This window comes from Drosophila yakuba, chromosome 2L (assembly GCF_016746365.2).
Source record: "Drosophila yakuba strain Tai18E2 chromosome 2L, Prin_Dyak_Tai18E2_2.1, whole genome shotgun sequence".
Classification (NCBI taxonomy): Eukaryota; Metazoa; Arthropoda; class Insecta; order Diptera; family Drosophilidae; genus Drosophila; species Drosophila yakuba.
The window spans coordinates 3,901,345-3,924,964 of record NC_052527.2 but is presented as its reverse complement, the minus strand read 5'-3'; the positions used below and the strand labels follow the sequence as shown (position 1 = coordinate 3,924,964).

At 41.3% G+C, this 23,620-nt stretch overlaps 2 protein-coding genes across 2 annotated transcripts; one reads left to right on the top strand and one right to left on the bottom strand.

The window, feature by feature from the left end:
- Positions 1–5,075: 5,075 nt before the first annotated feature.
- Positions 5,076–5,697, top strand: LOC26535404. Its single transcript, XM_015199133.2, has 2 exons — positions 5,076–5,432; positions 5,488–5,697. The coding sequence occupies exons 1-2, from the start codon at positions 5,322–5,324 to the stop codon at positions 5,695–5,697; spliced, it is 321 nt and encodes a 106-aa protein (XP_015054619.1). The 5' UTR covers positions 5,076–5,321.
- Positions 5,698–12,013: 6,316 nt separating this feature from the next.
- LOC6526779 (fork head domain transcription factor slp2) lies at positions 12,014–14,385 on the bottom strand. Its single transcript, XM_002087846.3, has one exon. It carries the CDS (start codon positions 14,007–14,009, stop codon positions 12,654–12,656), a length of 1,356 nt encoding a protein of 451 aa, XP_002087882.1. The 5' UTR covers positions 14,010–14,385; the 3' UTR covers positions 12,014–12,653.
- Between the last annotated feature and the right edge of the window lie 9,235 nt (positions 14,386–23,620).

Here is a 23,620-nt window from a genome sequence, read left to right as displayed (position 1 = left end):
ATTTCGGTTAAGAAAATATTTTGAAAAAAAATACAGCAACAATTAGAGCTCAGCATAAATCACTAATGCCTAATTTCCTCGATAAATCAATAGCATTAAGGAATCCCACATACTCATATCCTTTATAGTTACTTTATTAATTTTGAGCTTCAAGTTTATTAGCTACCTTCAAGTTCACAAACTGCCTGAGACAACCCACACTAATTACACACATCCTTGTTCCTTGCGATTCCCAAACTAATCTTCAACTAAAAGTTTTGCCACAGACAGTTGAGCCTGCTCCTTGGGGCGCTGAGGTCACCACCCCACCATTGAGGTCACCGATGGTAATTGTGATTGTAACCTTAGCTGTAAGTGTAACCATGTAAATGTAACCGCCGTTGAGTTGAGCTGCTTGGGCGCCTTTGAATTGCCATAATGACGAATGCCCAGCCATTCATATGTCTGCCTGGCCAGATTTCCTTTCCCCCTGCGAGCCGTGTAACGTTAGCATAACGCCCTAAGGGGCCAAAAGGAGCACATCATTAGCCAAGTTAGTAACCATGGAGCGCACTTGAGGTCGAAGGATGAATGCCTGTTGTAGAGAGTAGCGAGCGTTTTGCGGGCTCATGTGTCAAATTGAGTGTCAACTGGCAATTTGGGCACTACACACTGGATTTCGCCCCCGAAGCGTTGGGAAGCTCAAAAGTCAAGTGTCATGTTTATCGTAAGCCTATTACAGCAGCTTTCTGGCCTCTTTATTATGCTAGTATGCTAAGCCGCCTTTCCTTTGCACAAAGAAGCTATAAAAAGTAACAGCAATCGAAGTCTTCATATATTTTTATGACATTTACAGAGTCACAAATGCCACTTGCAGCACTCGAAAAAATAATATTTCTAAAATAAATGTGATAACATAAACTGAGACTATCGGAATTTGAATAATTCATACAAGTAAGACAATAACGCGAACCTGTTAAATACAAAAACAATGCCCTTTTTCTTGCAGTGCAGCTTTGAACCCCTTTTGATCGGTTGACACAGCTGCTCGATTTTTGAGCAAAGTCAAGCAGAGGGTCCTGACCACTATAGCCCTCTCGCTTCCACTCGCCATACTGCCATCTCGCTCACTGTGGTTGGGCATACATATATCACATTTCAAAGCCTACTAATTTAACAATATTCTCATTAATGCGAACACGGCAAAGGGGCGGGAATCATCATCGATTGGGACTAGTAATCCGCATTTTGTTACAATTTACTGCCACTCTCTCTACCTCTCTTTCTAATGGTGTATGCCCCGTCTCTTTCGCTCTGTTTGTTGTAGCGATTTTCAACAGATATCCTCGAAAGAAACAACATAATCAGGCCATCAGAATCGGAATCTGAATCTGAAACTGATTCTGAGCTGAATGCCGAATGCGAATCGAAGATCAGAGGGTTGTTTGCCTTCGAAATTAGAAAATCGTTACAAATTTCCGAATGTGTGTGTGTGTGTGTGTGATTTTCTTTTATTGTTATTTTGCACATTTGTCTGCTGTTTTCCTGCTGCGCTTGTTTGAACAAGTTTGCGTATAAATATTATATATGTATTTGCCCATCAGCTTATCTCCGATCGTAACTCGATACATTTTTACATATTACCCAAGGATGGCGGCAAAAGCGGCAGAAAACAACAGCTAGCCATGTCGTTAGGTTGGAAAACAACACCCTACTCCCTGGGGTATTATGTTTTATAATCCGCCTGATTCATATATATATACCTATACTCCTATACCCGTTCCCAACTTGCAACTTTGTCAGGGGAGCGAACTGCGGCCATTGCAAAAAATGCGGTCAGCGAGCTTAATTTTTGTAGGCACAACTATGCAAATTACCTATGGAAATGAGACGACGGCTAAATGCAAAGGTTTATCAAGATCTGGTGACGCGATTTGACAAGATATATTGAGTTCTATGAAAGCAAACAGTTCGAGAACGGAAAGTGATTTATTTTGAATTGAGAAATCCGAAAAGTAAACACAGTCCCTTTTTGGCTTATTCTGAAAGTAAATATTTGCCAGTTGAAAATGAGTTGTTTGAATTGAATAGTTAAGGTAATTAATCAGCTAATAGTAAGCTATTTAAGTGTTTAATTTCCTAACTAAATAAATTCACTACATCAAGCCAATCTTAAGCCAGAAATAATGGTTACAACTAGTTTCTCCTGTGAGTCAATACAATGTTATATGATTTATGATCTTCGAGTAGTACTTGCCCCCTGCCCCAACAGTAGCTTCGAAACCTTATAGAGACCCTTTGCCCAAAAACCCAAACAAAAAGACGCCATACTACAATGTTGCATGTGAGGAGCGTGTTTTTGTGTACGCTGGATGCATTTGAAAATTTTCAATTAAAATTGAACGTGATTGAAAATGATGAAAGTGCGAAGTGGCAAAAACCAATTTCTCAGCACAGTGCGCGATAATTGCAAGCAACTACGAGCGGATTCCACCGATTTTGCCCCCGACTGTTGTGGGATGCACTGCCAAATGCTGGTGCCGCATAATGCAAACTTTATTTATGGCAAAGCAGTGGCAGGCCACAAGCTGCCTGTATCTGTATCTCAGTGCACTGCAAGAACTGCAATACAAGATACAAGATACTTTTATCTATGGTAAAGTATTTACTTTAGTTGTACAGACAAAAACTTGTACATGTTTTGGGAGGAGATTGTTGCATAAGCTCAAAAATGCTACATTTGTTCGCTTCAAACTAAAGTTCAATTCTTTGCAGTGTAAGCTTACTTGTATCTTCATTTGGCCAGAGCACAATTTTCCGCGCAACAAATGAGAGTGTAAATTTGCGTGTAAACACTCGGGTCACCCGCTGACACACGATAGAGGAACTAAGGAGCTGTGGAACTGTGGAGCTGTGTAGCTGAGGATCTGGCATCTGGGAGCTGGGTGCAATCCACCGCGAACTGGACAGGTAAACTAGACTGCCGTTTCCACCGTCGGTAGTCCAAGTGGCGATCGAGATCGCGATCGTGAACGCGGGCGCATGCGCATGCTCACACAGCGCATAAATTTATCGAATCGAATATAAATTATATGCAAGCCAATATCAGCCCGAGAGCAGCTCCTTTCCACAGTCGCCCAGTCGCACAGTCGTCCACTATTCAGGGGCTTCGAGTTCCCGGCAGTTTTGCCAGTGATAAAAAGGAACCCAGCGTGTCGCCGCGGATGCGTTGATCATTCATTATTTAAGGATTGAAAAGTTAATTAACATTTTTTTGCCCAGCCAAAAGCTCGGCAACTGCTCTCTCCCCTCTTTGCGCAGTTGCGATTTACGAGAAGCGGTTTTAGGCCGCGTTTTTAAGCCAAGTCTCTTTTTCAAAGGTTTTTTAACCGCATTTATTTGTGACTTTTTGCGCGAACAAAATCAAGACCATTGCCTGGAGTCGTTGAAAAATAGTGGAAAATTATTATTGATACAGGGAACATCTTAATTTGTACAAAGCTCCAGTTGTCACAAGATTTTAAAGTATCATAATAGTATACAAAATGTATTAAGGCACGTTTTAAGTTATCACTAATAATAAGTATTCCAATTATAGGCTTATGATACATTCAAGACGCTCTTCAGCTCTTTCACTCAGAGTTGAAAAGTTCTCTTCACAGAACTTCTGTCAACTTGTTGTAGAACTCCTTGGGAACCTGTTTGAAAAGCCAAGTCAACAGCAGTGTAAGCCAATCAAGTGCCACTCCTTTGGCCTTCGCTTTTCCATGGGAAAATTCACACGAAATGGCAGTGAATAAATCAACAACATGCTACCCAGTTACCAGCTACCAGATACCAGCTCAAATCCAATGTTTAAACGGGCGGCAAACATTTTCCACCCAACTTTCGATCTGTTTCCTTCCTTTACTTGTTTCCTTGCACCCGGGATGGGCAATTAAATTAATGTCTTAATCTGCGTTTACGGCAAACACCCCGAAACTACAGTAAACACCCTGAGCGGGAACGAATAAAGCCCACTTCCATTGGGCGAATATAAGGCCACTTGGCTGCAACAGAAGTCAATAGAGCGTAATATAAATCCGTGTAATACACCAAAGAGCAGGGGATGAATTTTGCAGCAGGACATATGGACAGGGACTTGCATATGCCTACGATTCCCATTCCCATTCCGATTCGGATTCGGATTCGGATTTGGTCCCTTGGGGTTGCCTTTTCGGTTAGATTAAGACCTCAACCCGAAGGCCCGGCCCGAGGCGTCTGGTTTCCATTTCAATTTGTACTTCTCCCCGGATTTTTTGTGTGCCCGTAATGTCGTAGCGAATCACAACAGCAACAACAGTCATAAAAAAATATAAAAATAGCATCTCCTTAACAGTTATAAAGCCGAACTAATGCCACAAAACCCTCGTCGTGTATCCTTACTTGGGGTGCGAAATTCCAAATATTATTTTATTTATTTGAATCTCAATGCTGCGCAGCAACTGAAACACAAACACTGGGCCCAAAGTGATTCCCAATTGTGTGGAATCAAAGAAAACTTTAAAGAAAAAACTTTCCAGTGGAAAGAGAAAGGTAGAACAGGTATGAAAAAGTACGAGCTACCGCATCGAATGCAACTCAAGTGGAAAACGCAAAGCCAAAAGGTAGGGCATTCAGTTGAGTTGTTAAGCTCGCAAATTTGGATATTAAACAGTGGGGCAGAAAAGCATCAAATTGTTACTCTTTTAATATCTTCTTCGATATAAAATGATATACTAATATTAAGTGATTCTGAACCCAACCAGCTGAAGGCATTTGTTTCCGATGTCTTAACATTCTCAGCTAAATATTTATCCTAACTTTACTAATCTATAAATGATTTCGATATCAATTACTTGCGACATGAGCCACTTGACTCTGTCGCTTGCAAATCCCACTTTCTCACCTCTAGAAGGATCTAAACTAGAAACTGATAGAAAATAAAAATGTATAAAAAAATGCTGATGCGCGTGATTGTGCGGAACTTATGGGCGAAAGGACCCAGGACATACGGAAACAATAATGCATAAATGTAAACATCACGTCGACATGGCAGTCACAGTCATAATCGAAAGCCCAGCAGACCAGTTTTGTAGGAACGGGGAGGAATATGTGTATAAATATAAATATGTATATTTCAGGGGGTAACGAAAGCGTAGCTGATTTTGTTGTATTATAAACACAAATAAATAAAGGACGCGACGGCTGTTTGGGCAGGATGTGCGATCGCGAATGAGGCAAACGAGGCAGAAACACGAAATCGTCCTTCGTCCTTCATCCTTCATCCTTCATCCTGCGGCTGCGGCGGCTGGCTGCCAACAATGGCTGCGATGACAGCCCAGCCTAAATGCCGGGCTGGAAAATACATACATATATATTTAAAGGGTGCCCGGGATGCACAGGACTCACAGGATAGCCGCACACACAGACGCGTAATTAGGAATGGCATTCTCCATTTCATTTAACCCGCGCAATTGTGATTTTCAGGGTGCTCCGAGCATCGGGCATCGGGCATCGGATCCATCAGGCATTGGAAACCACCACCTTTGCACCACCTTTGCACCACCCTGGCCACAGTTGCCATTGTTCACCCATATGTTAAGACGTGCTAAATATGGGAGTGTCCTTGTCATTTATATGTCGCAATGTCGCCCGCTCCAGATTACGCACTCTATGCACGGTAAGAAAATGCTTTGAAAATATTATGTATATGCTTATCTTATATTTTACTAAAAATTAAATATATATAATATTATCAAGATTATTAGTAAGAAAACATTTATTTTAACAAAACTTTGAATTTACATCGTAATTTTGTAAACTAATGGTATTTATGTCTAGGAATGTTAACAAAAATACCTATTTCATTAGCGGCATTAATTTCTTGCAGTGCATGCCATCCCGTCGCATGCTTGTCATGAGAATAAATATGGCCATAAATGAAATTAATACATTACGCATTGCATTCCTCCTCCTTTTCGATTCTCCAGCTCCTTTCGCTCGTTCACACATTGTCCTGACTCATGAATATTTAAACGTTATAGCATTTGATTTATGGACTTGCTTTTTTGGGAAACAAACTTCACAACTATCTGGTTGAAGCGCCGCTTGCCAAACACAGGCAACACACAAAAACAATGAAACATTTTAGGCGTTGCCCCCGGCGAACTGAAACCATTTTGATTTTGGACATCGGTGGCTCCTTTTATTAAATGGGTACGAAAAAGCAGGGTACCAAAATGAAACGCGCGCGCGAAATGCACAAATAAAACATGAGTATCTGGCAAGTTTTTGTGTTGTGCCGCTGCCGTGTTCATTGGCCACAAAGACTCGCAGATTCAGATTAAGATTCGTATTTGGATTCAGCCAGGTATCCAATTGCCACTCGCAGTTAAGCGTTTCGACATGGGCAGTCAACAGCGAAAACAGCACGAACAGTGGTTTAAGCCTTGAAAAAAAAAACTGAAAGGATACTAAAAAACCTGTTCAAAATTTTAAGATATTATTATAAAGTTCATATAAATCGATTGGCATTGGCTTACAATCTCCAAATTGCTTTAAATAACGAAAATCCTTTTAATTTTCTGGCGATGAAATGCAGCTGTCCATTTTACCTTTTAATTAATCGCTTTTTGTCAGTCAAGGATTTAAGTACATTTAATAATATAAATATTATTTTAGATTACTCAAGATTTTTCCCATTTTGTTGCACTGTTCCACGCCTTGAGGTCTTGTGCTGTTCGACACAAAAGCCCACAAGCAACCAAGTTGAGCGGAACTCGAATTTAGTATCGAATTACGAAAATATTTTGCTAACAACAATTAGTTAACTCGTCTCGTTAATTAACACGTCTGCAGTTTGGAACAGCACAGACAAAAGTGAGATAGAAATGTGTGTGCATATCTGAGAGATAGAGATATAGTTGATATCGCAGCTTCTGTATCTGTAGCTGAGTTCTCGCGCACACGAAATTCGTTTTGCGCGGCCAACAAACAGTTGAATGTCTTGAAACTATTTAATTAAATCAATAGGGTCAAGTGGTAAATATTTTGACCCGCGTCTGATTAGTGAAGAAAGCCCCTGGGGGCAGACAAAAGATCGGAAGACCAGAACCCCAGAGACCCGCATGCTCCATCCCATTCCATCCCATACGATCTGATCTTGGATCTGATGATCGGATCAGATCGGATCTGGAGCTCCAGCCGAGAGATCTCGGGGCCACAATGATGATAGTCTTCTTGCAGGCAAAACTTCTGCTGTCGTCAGCCGTGCCACAAATTCATTCGCTTAATTGAATGAATGGCGTTTTAAACGGGAAATTAAGCGCATGACTTGGGATGACTCGACTTTGCCGGATAGCAGTATTAGTACACATATTCTCCAGGAGTTCGCTCCCGGCTACGGATTCGGGTACGGGTTCAATTGTCAATTAAACGGAAGCAGCGTTTTCTCAACTTTGACTCGGCGTTTTCTTGGGAAGCTCTCGATGCGTTTCGTTTTTATTTTTTTTTTTATTTCGATCCCGCTGATGTGAGCCACTTGTGTGGCACATTTGCCCAACAGCTAACAAGGTACTTGACAAGGTCGACTGTGGCGCGGAATGGGAACTGGAGTAGGGGAGGGGGTAGGGGAGGGATCGCCCAAAAAGGGGCAGGGAGTCACCCCCAACGAAAGGGCAGAGTTCAGCTGCCGTGACCAAAACAGGAACTAGGATATAAGCACTAAAGGGTTCAAATGAGACTATGAAATACCCATTAGCATTTGATGTGTAGCAAAAAAGTGTTTATAATGCTTTAATTGGTTAGTAAGTTCTGCATTTCATTTAACTAGTAAGTGCTTTTATGTTACAAATTTATTTATCTTAAAATAATAGTTTAAATATATGGTAAAGCATCTTCTAAAGAAGTTTAGTCATTTAGGTTTAAAGTAGTTTTTTTTTCAACTGCAAGAAGGTCCTAAAAGTTATGTTGGTTTATCTGAGTAAGCCAAGGTTCCCACAGTGCGCGCATACCCCAAAATCAACCAAAATGAGCACCGAAAACAAAGTCAACAAGGCAACGCCGTTCGACCTGGATGTGAAAAGCAAATGGCAGTTGGCTGGGACGACGTTGTGCCACTGAATTTGCGGCTGCGACTGTGGCAGACACTTAACTTCAATTGAAATCAGTCAATTGGAATCAATGAGTCCATTTCGTCTGTTTCCCAACACCGTAAAATGCACGTAGCCAACGACGTATTGAAACAAACGTTTTTGTTTCACACACACGCACAAAGGCGGAAGATATTTGGATTTGGCAGAAGGAATCTAAATCGGAATGGGAAACCAGAGTCGAGTTAATGCGCCTTTTTAAGTGCTCAAGTGTTTTGGCTGGCGAAATGCACCGAAAGCTTTCCCAGGAAATTACGAACTCGGAAAAAGGATATGGAATTGAGAATATACTTGGGCAGCTGCAAGTGCCTCTCGTTACCCAAAAGTCACTTCCTTGCACAACCGCAATTGTTTTGCCTATGAAAATATTATCCTTACTTGTTTTTGTGTTCTGCTCGTATTACCCAAGGACTTATTGGCCAACTTCTGCCCAGCTGCCCAGATTAACGCAAAGACCATTGAGAATGCGAGGTGTAGGCTTTCAGATACCTTGACCTTTTCTACTGCAGATGTCCTAGATAAATGTTGGAAAACATTGAGCAACTGCTTGCAATTTTTTTTTGGCATAATCCTTGAGGAGTGAGTTATCCTGCAAATGGAAGAGGCTATTCAGTCGGTTATATTTTGCGGGTAAAATTGCTGCGGTTGCAAAAAGCAGATTATCAAGCGATCCAATTGTTGTCTAATACGTCTGCCCTTCAATAGAAAAGTAGATCATAAGATCTTCAAGTGTTAAATTCCTGCAATGAATAGAGGGCATTACATGTTACTATTTCTGGGTTAATAACTCTGAAGTGCCAATCTTGGTACAATGAAGTTCTAGGGGTAACATACAATAGGGGCAACTAAACAATAGCAATTTTGAAAAATATTACTATTCTATATATTGAAAAATAAATTATTATGTCACATTATAACCTGCATATGCTTGCTTAAAAACTGTTTTTTATATTTAATCCCATAAACTGTGTTTGAATTTATGGATTATCATCATACCTTTCACGACCTGTAATTAATATATTGAAGTATATTTCACCCACCTCAAAACTTAAATGCACAAAATGGAGGAGTATTAATGCCAATCCAATTTCCATACTGAGCTTAAACATGAAGTCACGCCCTCAAAGCGACCACACCCCCAAAAAAAAAGTTCAACTCAACATCATGAGCATGGAAAAAATGTACAACAATGTACAGAAATAAAAATACAAAATGCAGAAAATGCCAAGATAAAACCACATAAAAAGCGGCAGCCGCCAAAGTCATGAATTACAATGCTTAAAATCGCTCATTAGGAACTAAAATTTGTAAACTTAAGGCGATAAAGATCTGCTCGAAAGCAGCGACAGTCAGACATGGCTAACGCGAACAATGGCGTTGGTAAAAATGGAGGCAGGCGAAGAAAGAGCGTGTGGAAATAATTTGGTTACAATTAAATAACAAAAGAATTTGTTTGGCAACTCTTGTGCGCTTTTTGGCCAACAACGTATGCCCCATTATGGCCAACACACCTGGCGGCATTACAAAGTACTGTACTCCCCCCCTATATAAAGCCATTTCCAATGCCCATTGTCCAATTGTTAGGGCTCAGCTTCAGCTGTCCCGCTCCAGATTAAGCTGCGACTATAATTAAGAGCGGAACGGGTCAGTCAGCAAAGGAGTGAAAATCGCGGGGGGGAATGGGCAACTGTTTACCATAACAATGAGCTGGCTGCAGGGAAAACACCTTTGCCTACACTGCGAAAAATGCGTGACAAGCATGTGTGCAAAACGGAAAAAAAATCTTTTTTAAAAAAATTATATAACAAAATGTGCTCAAATAATCTTTGGCACTTTAAAATTTAGTAGTAGTGACATTTTTGAGGTATTTTCAATTGAAAATTGTTTACTGTGCATTTGCAGTGAAGAAAACTTTTGTCGCTGCCTGGGTCAGGTGTTAATGCCTGTGTTTATGGCCCAGGTGAATGGGAGCCGACTCCAATATATGAGGTGTGCAATTATCGTCATTAGTCCACCAGTTCTCGCCTCCTTTGATCCAGCATTGTTCCACGGACGTTTGCCGCTTTAGTTGCGGCTTGTTGTGTATCGATGTTGCATGCTATAATTTTGAAAATAATAAAATGATTTCTTCATGCCAGTCACAGTTGCGCGCTGCACACACATCATAATCATCACAATCATCACCCCAACTCCACAGCGCCTTCGTCATTATGCTGATGATCATCGGTCTCGCCTCATCCAATTATTACAGTTTAGCCATGCCACAAGTCAAACAAAAGATCCCAAGCCTGTCAGGGTTCCGTCAGATGTTCTCCTCCTCTCCTTCCACAACTTGCTTTTTAAAGGTTACCAAAAAATGTTTGGGGTTGAGTGGGTAGCTCGCGGTGGTTGCCCGAGGACCCGAGGATCCGAGGTGTTAATGAGTGGGTTGCCAACGAACTTCAAAGAGGAGGTTCACAATAGGGAATTGCCCGACCTTTTATTCAATAAGGAATTGTATTAAATGCATGGTAGACATTCAAATATCTGCAAGTATATTTGAAAGTAAGTTCGCTAGAGTATAGAAACTCTGAGTCTATCCATTGCAACACTCCCACTCGTCTAATGGGCTAATCAAGAGTATTACGAAACCCACAACAAACTGGCGCCACATTCAATCTAAATCAGAGTTAGCGCGACTCTCGGCGCACTTTGCGACATAAAGTTTCTTGAACTTAGGCCTCAGACACACTCAAACCGGCGTTAATTGAGTCAACTGCCTGTGTGACATCATGTGTACTATATGTGAGCGAGAATCGACTGAATATATGTACTATATATGGGGGATAATTCGCTCAAGATGTTTATACAGACAATAATCCGTCGCGCAAGGCGAATAAATTGAAAGAAATGAAATGAAATTCTAGAGGCCTCCTTCTGCGAAAGAGAGATTTACGTGGAAAAGAGACAAACAAATAAATTTACTTTGATTGAATAATGGTCGCATAATTGGCAACTTGAATGGAATTGAGTAGCAGGCAAAACGCAATTGAAAACTGTAACAACAAATGCAGTTCGCAGGAATACGATGAGTACGAGTATATTAACTAAGTGAATTGGATAATCTCATTCGCATTCCCATTCTCAACATTCCCAACAACTGATGCCTAAGATTTTCGCCTCAATTGAAATGTGCAACTGAGAAATGTCAGCCGCCAATTGTCGTCTAGATGGATGCGAATATCACGCATACGCCCCGTAAATTGCAGTTGCAGTTGCACAATCACAGTTTGTTAACCCCCCCAAGCTAAACGATGAATCACCACCTGGCTCATGGGAGTGAGCAAGTGAATCGCGGCACCAAAGATCGAATGGCAGTCAAGGTGCGCCAGACGGCGACTAAGAAAAATGAGTGGTTATTAACAGTCAGCCGAAGAACGTGCTTTTAATTTCAGCTAATAAATATGAGTTGGCTAGAAGACTGGAACGGCGCCATAATCTTTAGATATAAAAGAATATGTTTATTTCTCTATCAAATTCCTTTCAATTATACCACATATTTTTAAAGAGAATTCATATTGAAATGAAATAGAAATTCCAACAGTAAAGGCATTCTATTAATTTGCTGAGGTCTGTGCGGCTGCCGCCGAAATTTGATGTGATTAGATGCTACTTTTACAACGGCCCCATAGAAATACTTATACATATACCATAAATTTATGATTGTGCCTCTGGGTTATTAAGGACTTCCTGTTGTCGGATTGCCGACAAGTTTGTCGCGACAACAGATTCATTTAGCGTTGGCTGCAGTTCAATTTAACACCCGCCGACACAAACACAATGTCCATGCCCCCCCGCAGTTTTCATTAGTTTGTGCCTTTTTGTTTTTGAGTTTTTATTTCAATATAATTTTAATTGGTTTCTGTTTCCATCGCTTCGTTGGGTGTCTAAATATACAATAATATATAAATTAAATGGTGCTTAGTTCTTTGCTGCAGCGCTTAAGTATCGTTAATCATATTACATATATCGCGGATATGTGACAACAAGTTACCAACTCTGAAACACTCGCTGGGAAAAGCCTTTGCAGCGGTATTTAAAATCAGGTTTTTAAGCGGATTCTTATAACATTCTCAAGCTGCTATAGATGGATATTGGTTTGGTTTCTTTTATAACGTAACAAATACATTTATTGATACTAAAATGAGTTGTTTGATTAAGAGTTGTATTCTCATTTAGACAAAATATTTAATTTTGATTTAGACCTTTTATCTTAGAATTACAATAAAAATATGTTTTTATACCGATTGATCTCCCCTGCAAAGGCTTCCATGAAATCCGGTCAACCGAATTTGGTTTTAGTTTAGGTTCTTTCTTTAGTTTTCGTATATTTCCCCCAGTTCTCAACTATTTACAAGCGTCTAGCGCCTCAGTCGCGGCTATATCTATGTACAGTGAATACTTATGAGCTACAGATGCTGCTCCTCAAGCCAAAGAATCGCTGGATTCTTCTGTCCAGAATCTTCAGCTGTTGCGGGACACCACAGTGACGGGCTTAATGAGGGGCTGTGGCGAGGGACCCGGCGAATCCCCGCCAGGCGAATGAGGCGCCTGACCCACCGCCAGGTGTGGGTGGTGATGGCTGGGCGGTGGTTGGGATGCCGCCGTTGCTGCCGCCACCGAGAGTTGCCTTTGATGTGCCGCCAATGCGGCGGCTGCCGCATGTTGATGCAACAGCTGTTGGTACTGCAATCGCTGGTAGAGCTCACTGCTCGTGGGCGGTGCAACAAAGGGCGGAGGCGGGGGTCCCGGCGGTCCTTGAGGGCCACCCGGCGGTCCGGGTAATCCCGGCAAGCCCGGTGGCAAACCCGGATGTCCTGGTCCACTCTTCGGGGCAAAGGGATTGTATCGCTGATACATGCTGGCCAGCAAGCTGGGCGCCGTCGGCGGATAGGTGAGAAATTGGCCAAACTGAGGATAGGCAGCCAGTCCTGGGAACATGGGTCCTATCAGGGATCTCTTGAAGGCGGCCAGGCGGGAGCGAGAGGCGGCTGTGGTTCTCCTTCTCAGCTTGCCCGTCGATCCGCCAATGAATACATCCTCCGCCGAGGGATCCAGCATCCAGTAGTTGCCCTTGCCGGGATCATCATAGTGCCGGGGCACCTTCACGAAGCACTTATTCAGGCTCAAGTTGTGGCGAATGGAGTTCTGCCAGCCCTGCTTGTTGTCCCGGTAGTACGGATGATTGGTCATGATGTACTCGTAGATGCCATTCAGTGTTAGACGCTTCTCGGAACTCTGACGAATGGCCATCATGATCAAGGCATTATAGCTGTACGGCGGCTTTTCGTTGCCCTTTTTATCCTTCACCGGCTTGCCATCGTTGGATTTATTTTCCGCATCGCCATCGGTTGTCTCGCCATCACATTCAATATCCTCCTCCACGAACTCCTCGTCGACTTCATCCGGATCGCTTTCGTTGGCATTCGCAACGGGAGCCGGCGACATGGAGGTCACATCGAGATCCGATTCGGGATCGCTTTCCGCCTCATGATCCTCCGATGATCCCCAGTTCGTCGGATTCAGATTGTTGTTATTATGGTTGGGCGGAAATTTTGCCGGTGACTTCTTCTCCACATCCTCGTCCTCATCATCGTCGTGATGCTCCACCGTCTCGGGTAGAATGGCATTAATGGAAAAGCTGGACTTTAAGTGCGGTGTCCTGGCCATTTTCATTAGATTGGTGAGATTCAGGCCGACGGGATGGGTACTTTGGAGCGCGGAATGGTGGGTGGTGGGCGGCAGTGGGTGGTGGTGCTGAAAGTGGTGACTGTGTGCGCTGATCTCGCTGGACGGCAGACCTTCCTCGATCTTTACCATGATGTTTGGATCAGCTGGTTTAGTAACTCCACATGGCCTTGGAATTTGGTGTGTAATTTTAATTTGTGTTGATTTTACTTTGATTTAGCAGTGTGCAATCAAGGATCATAAAGTTCTTAATCTTTGGGCAAGAATTTAGAACAGGCGGAACCTTAAATTCATTTTATTTGTTACGGCTTTGTTTGAGTAACTTCAAATTGATTTTGATTTGACCGTTTCCAATTCACAAGCTATTCAAATTGGCCAATTCGTTCAGTTCTCTCGCTTGACGTTCAGTTTTACCGACGCTCGACGGATGCAATACACAGCCCACAAAAATACACGATTTCACGTCCGTTGCTCTGGGGCTTTCAGTGTAGACTAAAAACGAGAAAACGAGAAAACGAGAATTCCCAATAATTCCCAATCGCAGTCGCTTCGTTCCGGTTTTCTTTCTTCTTTTTTTCCAGCTGGCTCTTCTGAGGTGTGTTGTCGGGGGTGGTTCTCAAACCGACCAATCAGCGCTGTGGAACGAATGAAAAGTCTTCTCCCTCTCACTCGTCGCCGTTGCGTGCTCTCTTTTCCGCTCAGATTTATTTTCCCATTCGTTTTACTAATTGCCGTTGACATGAAACACGAAAAACGCCGACGCCACAAACACAAGCATACATAGATATATACACATGTATAGAGCATAGATATAGAGCTATGTGGTCCACCCCATTCCCCATAGAGTGGGTCACCCTTTTCCGGATTGTGGGTTGCATTTTGATACGCTAGGTCTTTCGTATACTTATTATTATGGTTTTTTTTTTTGTTCCCTTGCTCTTTTGAATCCGGCAGCTGTTAATGTGTTTCTTGTTTTTACACACAGTTGTTGCCATTATTAATTGTGTCCCGTAACGTCGTTGTCGTTTTCGTTGTTGTTGTTATCGTTTCAGTTGCCATTTGCCCCCGTTAATTTTTCGGCGAGTTTGCAAACTTATGGATAGCGAAAGGGGGTTGCGATCCCGTTAGATATGGACAGAGATTTGTGGGTTCAGACTTTGGATTTATTTTTCCGGTGTAGCAACATTAAGATCATTTGTTACAACAGCCAAATTTAGTTGAAGGGAGTTTTATGATCTGTTCAGTAAAAGGTATTACTTTTTTTGCAGCTGCCCACTATTAAGACTACTTATAAATGGGTTTTTTTTTAACTATTATAATGATACAGATGGTCTATATACATAAGTACATACTATACATAGGTTTATACAATTAAAAAGAACCAAGTGAAATTAGAGATAGTTTCCAAATATCCTTGAATATTTTTTGTTAAATATTTATTCCAATTAAGTATAATCTGGCACAGTTTTGAAAACTTTCGACCCAATAAAATGTTGTTCTACAGCCAAGCAAATCAAAAACAATCTGACAATTAAATGTAATTTGGTGCAATCAATTTCCACAAAGGAATTTTCCAGAAGGCCTGCAAAAGTGGCATAGCAGCTGCTGGCATTCGCATGAGCCACGAAACACATGCCACAAACTATACATACACTATATACCTATATAGTGACCCCTCCCTAACCGAAGGGAACCGAACTCAAAATCGAAATCATTGCTGTAATCATAATAATTGTTTTCACAAATTGGGGGCGTGCACTCGTCGGTCGTGCGATTGGATCCCAAAACACACACACACGACTATATATCTTTATAAAGTGGAGAGGAAAACATGTTTTACCTGAGCGAAAACCATAAAAAAGAAGCCGAAGACCACGACGACGACGACGCCATGTTTGTATCGGTATCTCGTTTTGGGTGCACTCGTATCTGTATCTTTGTAACTGCGTGTGTGTGTGGATAGCCGAGTGGAGACATGCGCTCTCTCAGTTGGAGAATGGGGCATCCCCCCTCGCTCGATTCCCCATCCAATACAAAATGGCGCCCAGCAGTCTTTCAATTGATTTTTCGTAGCCCCATTGTTTTCTCAGTATTTCAATTAAAGTATTTATCATTGTATTTTCTGCGTTGGGTAATTGTTTTGGCTGCTTTGCATACTATATTGACAGCGTTTCGAATCTAAATGGATGGGCAACTTAATAATAGGGGATACCACAGCATGGTAATTATGGGTTCTCTGTTTGAAATTGTACGTTTGTTATAAATACATAATAGAGATATTAGGAAAAGAAGGAAGACACTTTCTAATATTTTATTAATGATGTTATTATATTATGATGTAGTACTAATATAAACCGAGGGTGTTTGACCGATATGAGGGTGGTATTCAGTATTAATTATTTAATATCCAGGCATTTTTTACTTTGTTATGGAAATGAATTGAATATTTGTACACAAATTCTATGCAACCCCCACAAAATAATAAGGAGCATTATAATGAAAAGGAGAGTGTATCAATATTAAAAGTCTAGACATTGGTTTAGACACCAACAATCAATCATCCCACTGCATTTGATCAAACAAATAAATAAAAAATGTTTATTTCTCGCCGATTTATCTTTCCGAAATGCCGTCTAAGAACTCAGAAGCGAAATAGCAGCCAAATCCTTTTCGAAAATATTCAAAATATCAACAAATTCAAAACAAACAAAAGACTTAGAACTTCTACCGACAATCGGTAGTCCGGAAACTACAGAGTGTAATTACCCCGGACAAACAAAAACCCATGAAAAACGACCCACGAAAAAAAAAAAACCAACTTGTCATTGATCAAAATGCCGAAAGGAAGACAAATTCATATGGTAGCGCATCAAGAGGGGATTTATATTTCAGGATTTTTGGGATCGGATCTATGTATACACACCCATTTACGATTTTTTGGGGGGCGAGAGTACTTTACTAATCAGCCAGCTTTATAGCAGGCATTTAGTTTTGTTCCAGCACGAAGTTTTTGATATTTTGGGCCGAAATAAATCCGCGACGCTTAACCCTTTAGGAAAATTCGACGATGAACAACCCGTTCTTGGCCGTAAAGTTGCCACGCCCCGTGGCGAAACGCCTACGCGCAAGTCCTTCCGGGTATATGCATAAAACTATATATGCCTTATTTTGATCGACTCAATGGCAGTTTAACCGCAGGATTAGCTTGTTTGTCCAACGGATCAGCGCGGTCCATGCAAACAAGGCTCCGAGATTCGTGGACTGTGGCTACCTGCGAGATTGGTGTTTCTGAAGGGGTTAAGGATGGGATAGCGGGCAGCCCGTCGCTTCCGCTGTTTATATGGTCTGTTTACATGGTCGCAGTCGGCAATGGGAATCCTACAATGTCCTACCTACGCCCAAACACCCATGCCAGCTACCGTTTCGAAAGAGTTAAGCAAGGATTAGATCGATCCTGGCTCGGAACGAGGACTTAGCTTAGCGCGTATTAATCTCATTTCGTGGACCTCAAGCTGTGTCCTCCTCGATGTCCTGCGGGATGTCCTCCTCGATGTCCTTGCTTGTACCCTAATCGCCGTCGCTTAGCCATGCAAATATTTTCAATTTTGGCCCTTGGCTCGATTAAGGCGAAAGGGTTAAACCGGCATGGTGACATCTGATTTCGTTTGAAGCTTCTTCGACAGTTGACAAAATAGACTGCACTGCTAGAAATAACTTGCACAAAGCATTTTTAGAATAATAAATATTGCTTCAAAAAAAGCATATCTTTCATTGTAGTGTGCACTACTTTCATTGAGTTTGTATCCAAAACATGTTACACATTTTAGAACCGTAGTTCACAGCGTTTAAAATAGTTTTCCTCTCGCTTTTCGCTCTGACGCGTTTTGAAGGGGATTTTCACCGACGGGGAAAAGGGCGCGAACAAATTGGCCAAATTTTGTTGAAATCACGTTTACGGGTCTTTGGACAGTTCCGGGATTCGGACACACTTGTTACTTTTGTTGCTATTGCTGTTGCTGTTGCTGTTATCGTGTGCCTCGTTTTGCAAATAAACAGCCAAATGAGTGTGCTAGAGGTTGCCTTGAGTACGGCGAAGGGTGAAAATTTGGCAGGGGGTGTCCTTTTTTTGGGGGTTGCTCCATGGACCGTGGACACACTGGTCCATGTTGCCAGAGAGCATATGGTTTGCCCAAACATCGGGGTGATGAGCCGGAAACCAGGATTTACGAAAAGGAAACTTTCAGCCTCGATGGCTGATAAGTGCGCTAGAGCCGGAAAAATGATTTAAAGGAATATCTGATGAAGTTTATCTCTGTGAGATCATCTAAGGCTGGAGTCTGACCATATGGCACAGTACAGGATGAACGGAACGGGTTTGAAACAAATTTTTAAAATTAAGATACAAAAGAATTTGTTTAAAATATGAATAATTATTAATATGCATTTTCTGCATTTCAAAAACTATTCCAAGTTAGAACTATTTTCTTTTAAATCTGCAATGTAGCGCACCAAGTTGGTCGACAAGCCCGTAAAAAAGTGTAAAAAAAAGCCCAAATCTCACCCCTTCCCAGTGGCTAACACTTGATAATTGTTGACAATGTGTTATAAACTGATTTACACGCATTTAACGAAAAAAGAGAAACACTGCCAAAACTCACGCAGAGCCAACACCAACAGCAACACCAGCAACAAACAACATTAACAACCCACAAATGCTGACTAAATTGAGGCAGCAGCAACGCGACACTCGTCAGCGTCATCGTTAAGGGCAACCAAGCCACTAGCAGCAGTGCACTGAGAGAAGTATTACAAATGAAGCAGAAAACAAGGCAACTATCTGTTTAATACTCAAAATTTCCTATCCACCTGTGCTCAAAAAAGGAAAATGAAATTTTTTGCCGTTTTTCGCAAATTTTGATGATGGTACCCCATCAAAAAATCAAAATTCGTAAAATTTTTTTTTTTTTAAATCGAAATAGTATGGATTAGCTATGTTTATTAGCAGCACAAAACAGTCTTTATTTTAGCTGTGCGACCATTTTTGGCCAAGTTATGGCGAAAACGGCGATTGAAAATATCCGATTTTTACAACAATTTTTTTTTAGATTTTTTGATTAAAAATAATCCGTTTTTTTTCGATAGCAGTAAAAATAGTTGTCCAAATGTGGAATGCCATACTTCGTTGAATTCGTAACAAAATTTCCTATCGATCCATGTACATACATTGAAATGCTAATTTTTTACCATTTTTCGCAAATTTTGATGATGGTACCCCTTATCAAAAATGCGAAAATTTGACAAATTTTTTTTTATCGAAAATCAAAAAAGTTGGGATAGACATAGTTAGCTATGTTTATTAGCAGCACAAAACAGTCTTTATTTTAGCTGTGCGGACATTTTTGGCCAAGTTTTGACGAAAACGCCGATTGAAAATATCCGATTTTTTTTTTCGATTTTTTGATCAAAAAAAATCCGTTTTTTTTCGATAGCATTAAAAATAGTTGTCCAAAAGTGGAATGCCGTACCTCGTTGAATTCGTAATAAAATTTCCAATCCACCCGTGCTCAAAAAAGAAAATGTAATTTTTTGCCATTTTTCGCAAATTTTAATAAGTACTCAAGTTGAGTATTTTCTCTCAGTGTAGCAACACGAAGAGCAACGGCAGCCACCGCTTAGATGTCATCGTTAGCGCTGGTGGAAAGGTCAGTGGGAGGGGGTGGTGTGTCCGTGGGCGGTGTGTGCGGGAGGGGGGAAATGTCGCGTGTGCCACGCGAGGGTGGCACACTCACTCACACACACACTCACACTTATACGATCCATATCGAGGGGAGCGGAACCCCGAGCATTTGTGGCATGGTGTTATATGGCGTGCTGCGATGTGGTGCCCTGTGATGTGTGTTAATGAACTGCGTAACAATTAACGGCAGCAGCAACAAGCGTCAACAAGCAACCGCAGATCAAATAAATATAACTATTTTGTGCCACCGAAGCTTGCATCACTCTTCATAATATTTGATGCTTATAATCCATAATTCAGAAAAAATGTATTCTATTTTAAAGGCGTGCTTTGTGCCATTTTGTACTCATTAATTTAGAACAATTTATTAAAATGTTTTATAAATAGAGTTTCAGTAAGTGAAAGTTAGTAAATCAATAAACTTATTCTTTCTTTTCTTTTTGTTGTGAATATAATACCTTTTTGAAATACACTTTCTGCCATTCAATATACCCCCATGCAAGGGTATAGAAAGTCAGCGGTCACGCATAAGACTCTAACATAATAGTCGAAAACTTGCGGGTACTTTTGCGGATTTATTGCCACACATGATCGGTCAGAAGTGCTTAGAAGTGTGTTTGATGGCCTGATTATGCTGGTGCTTCCTCAGCTTCCTTCAAAACATCGGTCAGTTCAGAATAGTTCATTCGATCGGGGCGACTTCTGAGGAACTAGAGCTCTCCAAATACCCCTCCTCTCACCGATCTAAATCAATTTAATTGAGGTCCGAGTGGTGGCCCTTGGCCTGGCTTAATTTGTTGATTGTCTGCCGAGTTGTGTTGTGTTCCAGCTATTAACAGTGTGTATCAGTGTGAAATCTGAGGCACAGTGAGCGGGGATTCCATCAGCCAGATCTTTGGTGAAGTCGTGGTTAGGAAGCAATTAGCTGGCCTCCGTGGAGATGGGCTAGAAATCAAAGTCAGCAGGATTTTAAGAAAGAGATCACAAGTCGCCAGCTTAACATTTCCAACCAGGATTATGAGTTAATTTATTCCAAAGAAACTCCTGAAGAAGTTAGATTTATTTCTTATACATGAAGATCCATAACTAATCGTGTCAGTTCCAGGAAATCCAAATCAATTGTGTATTAACATGTTAACTTGTATACTTTCAGAGATCTAAGCTAGAACTGGTCCGGATATGGGGTCACTTCCTACCCCAAGACATCTGCACTTGCAATTTAGAGGGCAATTCCGCCTTGCAACTGCGGCATTGAAAAGTTCAGATGCCAACTGATCATGCAAGCTGTCTCTTTCCCAGATATCTCTGCATCTTCGGCACAGATGGACCCAACATCCAGATCAAGAAGAACATGAGCAGCTAACTTAACCCCAATCCCAACCCGGAATGAACTCACTTCCGTTCGATGCGAATGGGGGATTTCTATACAACAAGTAGTGTTAACTGGACGGGTCGAGTGTTCAAGTGCAACTCGTAATTACTCATTCATAATTTCTGCTTAATTGCCAGTGTATGCACCATTCCCAATTGCTGGAACTACGCATCGTACTAGGTTCATTCATACATTTATTTGTTTATTGGTTCCTTCTTTAGAAGAAGGGGGGTCAGAGAACTGATGGCGTAAATTAACTTAATTGAAATTCGGGTCAACAGAGAGGCCAAGATAATGAAAGAAACTAATTAAGGAGCCACATCAAACTGCCCACATGTGTGTTCGTTACTTTGCGCATTTGTCGCTCAAATATTTTCAAATATTTTTCCCATTCGCTGTATTTGTATTGCCATTATTTGATTATTGGGCGCACTCGCGGCCCATGGGTTAACAATTATTGTATTAATAAATATTTGAATGCCCTGCCCTCATCTGAACCCATCAGCCTTTTATACGGCGTAGTGGCCACGTACTGGCCAGCCACATCAGTTTCAATTAAAAACACATTTTGTGGTCACTGTGTGGTCGCCAGTTTGGTTCTCCATGGGTTGGGCTCGACTTAAGCTCGAGCTCTGGGTTCTACATGGTTCAGTTTGCATTACTCCTAGGTGACACACCCAATACTTGAGGGGCTTCTCTATGTGGCTCTTTGATTCCATTTCTGCTGATGTGGGCATACATACATACATATATAATGCTAATGGTGCCTCATCGAGCTGGGTTTTAAAACCAATCGATAATGTCAATATTTTTGCTGGGCAACTTGGCTGCTGGTCCAAACTACTTACTGTCAGCGAACTGGGTTAACACATGTTAAGGTTCTCATCGATAGTTTTCAGCTGATCCAATTACGCAAGTGAACCAATTTTATATTTCTGCATATATCAGTACATGTTGTTTCAAGTTACTTGATCCTGAAACCATTTTCCACACCTCTCTCATCAGTTAGACACCTCACAAAGATAGGTCTTCAAGACAACTGCGATCCATAGTATGTGCTCTATTGAACTACAAAAGTATACAATATCTTGTACCTAAAAACCACTGCTGATCTTAAGCCTTTGCGCAAACAAAGCGGCCGAGAAACTAGCCGATTATGTATAAAATATTTATGAAATAGACCCGGGCAGGAATTAAGCCGATGGGTTTGAATCATTAGAGCTGGGAAGGAGCACCCAGGAGCAGTCTAAATGGACAAAAAGTGTAACAAACGGCACACGCATCCTGGCCACTATGTGTGCTCTATATGCCAGGATCCTATGCATGCTGGGTAATCAGTGCTCGGCATCTGCTGGTTGAGCCCTTCTGTACACTGTATACTATGAATGTATATATATTCAGAGGACCAGAAGGACCCACGAGGTTGCTCTTTCGACACCGTAATCCTTGCACTTAACCCGGGTAATAAGATAAGTAAGGCAGATCCGAGGTTTCGCTTTGCTTCTGCTTGTTATCTTTGTAAATTGCATGTCGAGCACTTAAGCCAATAGAAAAGAATAGACTTGGCTAAGACATTCTCATTTTCAATTTCACATCCATTTCCCTTTTGCTCGAGCGCGTGCTACTCTACAATTACCATTCGGTGGTCGCTGGTCGTTGGTCGTTGGTATACCCAATTCTATTCTAAAGTGATATGTAGTTTAAGAAACCTCCGAGACCCTCGGACTGATTTAGCGACTTAGAGCTTAGAGCTAGTCCCGGGCTTAGGTAAGTGGATTTCTGAATTCAATCCGAATCCAGGGCACATGAGATGTGTTAAGTATATAATGCGCTCATCCGATCTATTTCAATAACAAACCAGGCCAACTTAAGCCGCTCGGTCAGCCCAATAAAACAATGCCGCCAGCAAATTGTTCTATTCGCCTGATCTGCGGATTCCAAACTGCGGCACAACAATTCAGTTTGCTAGATATATTTGTATATGGGTATAAGTAGATATATGTATTTGGCTACGCAAAATATTTGAATCGATGGCTTAAGGCGTGGGCCAAAACCGATTTAACTCTTGCACTGGCCTAAGCTGAGCATAAACCCCAAATATGTACATACACGATGTGGAATGGTATGGAAGATGTTGGCCATAAGAAAAGCGCTTCTTTAGGAGCTGCTAAAGTGAGCAGAACCATGTGTACTGAGATTTTCTAAACAATGGATTTTCTACTATAATAATCTCAGTTTCCACCTTATATGAAACAAATGCATAATCATAACAATAATCTGAAGAGAGGGATTTGCAATATTCCAGAACTCAAATATATCTATATAACTAAATCGTATTCTACGATCTATGTTTATGACAAACAGATGAGGTAACCCCAACCTGAGATATTGTTCAACTCTTAACCAAATCGATGCCCCCACTCCTATCCCCGTTTTCTAACTGACACCTTATAAAACTGCCAGCTAATCGTTTCAATAACATGATTTACCAACACACACACAATAATTTACAATTATTGAATCGAAGAAAAATGGGCACACAAAATATGATAATTGCTACCGATCGCTTCTCGCCGGAGATAAAAAGGGGAGATATCAATGTGGAGTGGGGAGATTAATCTAGTAACGATGATA

Bases quoted from the DNA above. Each gene is read 5' to 3' on its own strand.
- LOC26535404 (XM_015199133.2), top strand. From the start codon at position 5,322: ATGGCTGCGATGACAGCCCAGCCTAAATGCCGGGCTGGAAAATACATA. The intron at 5,433-5,487 runs GTAATTAGGAAT...TGTGATTTTCAG, and splicing joins ATAGCCGCACACACAGACGC to GGTGCTCCGAGCATCGGGCA.
- LOC6526779 (XM_002087846.3), bottom strand. From the start codon at position 14,009: ATGGTAAAGATCGAGGAAGGTCTGCCGTCCAGCGAGATCAGCGCACAC.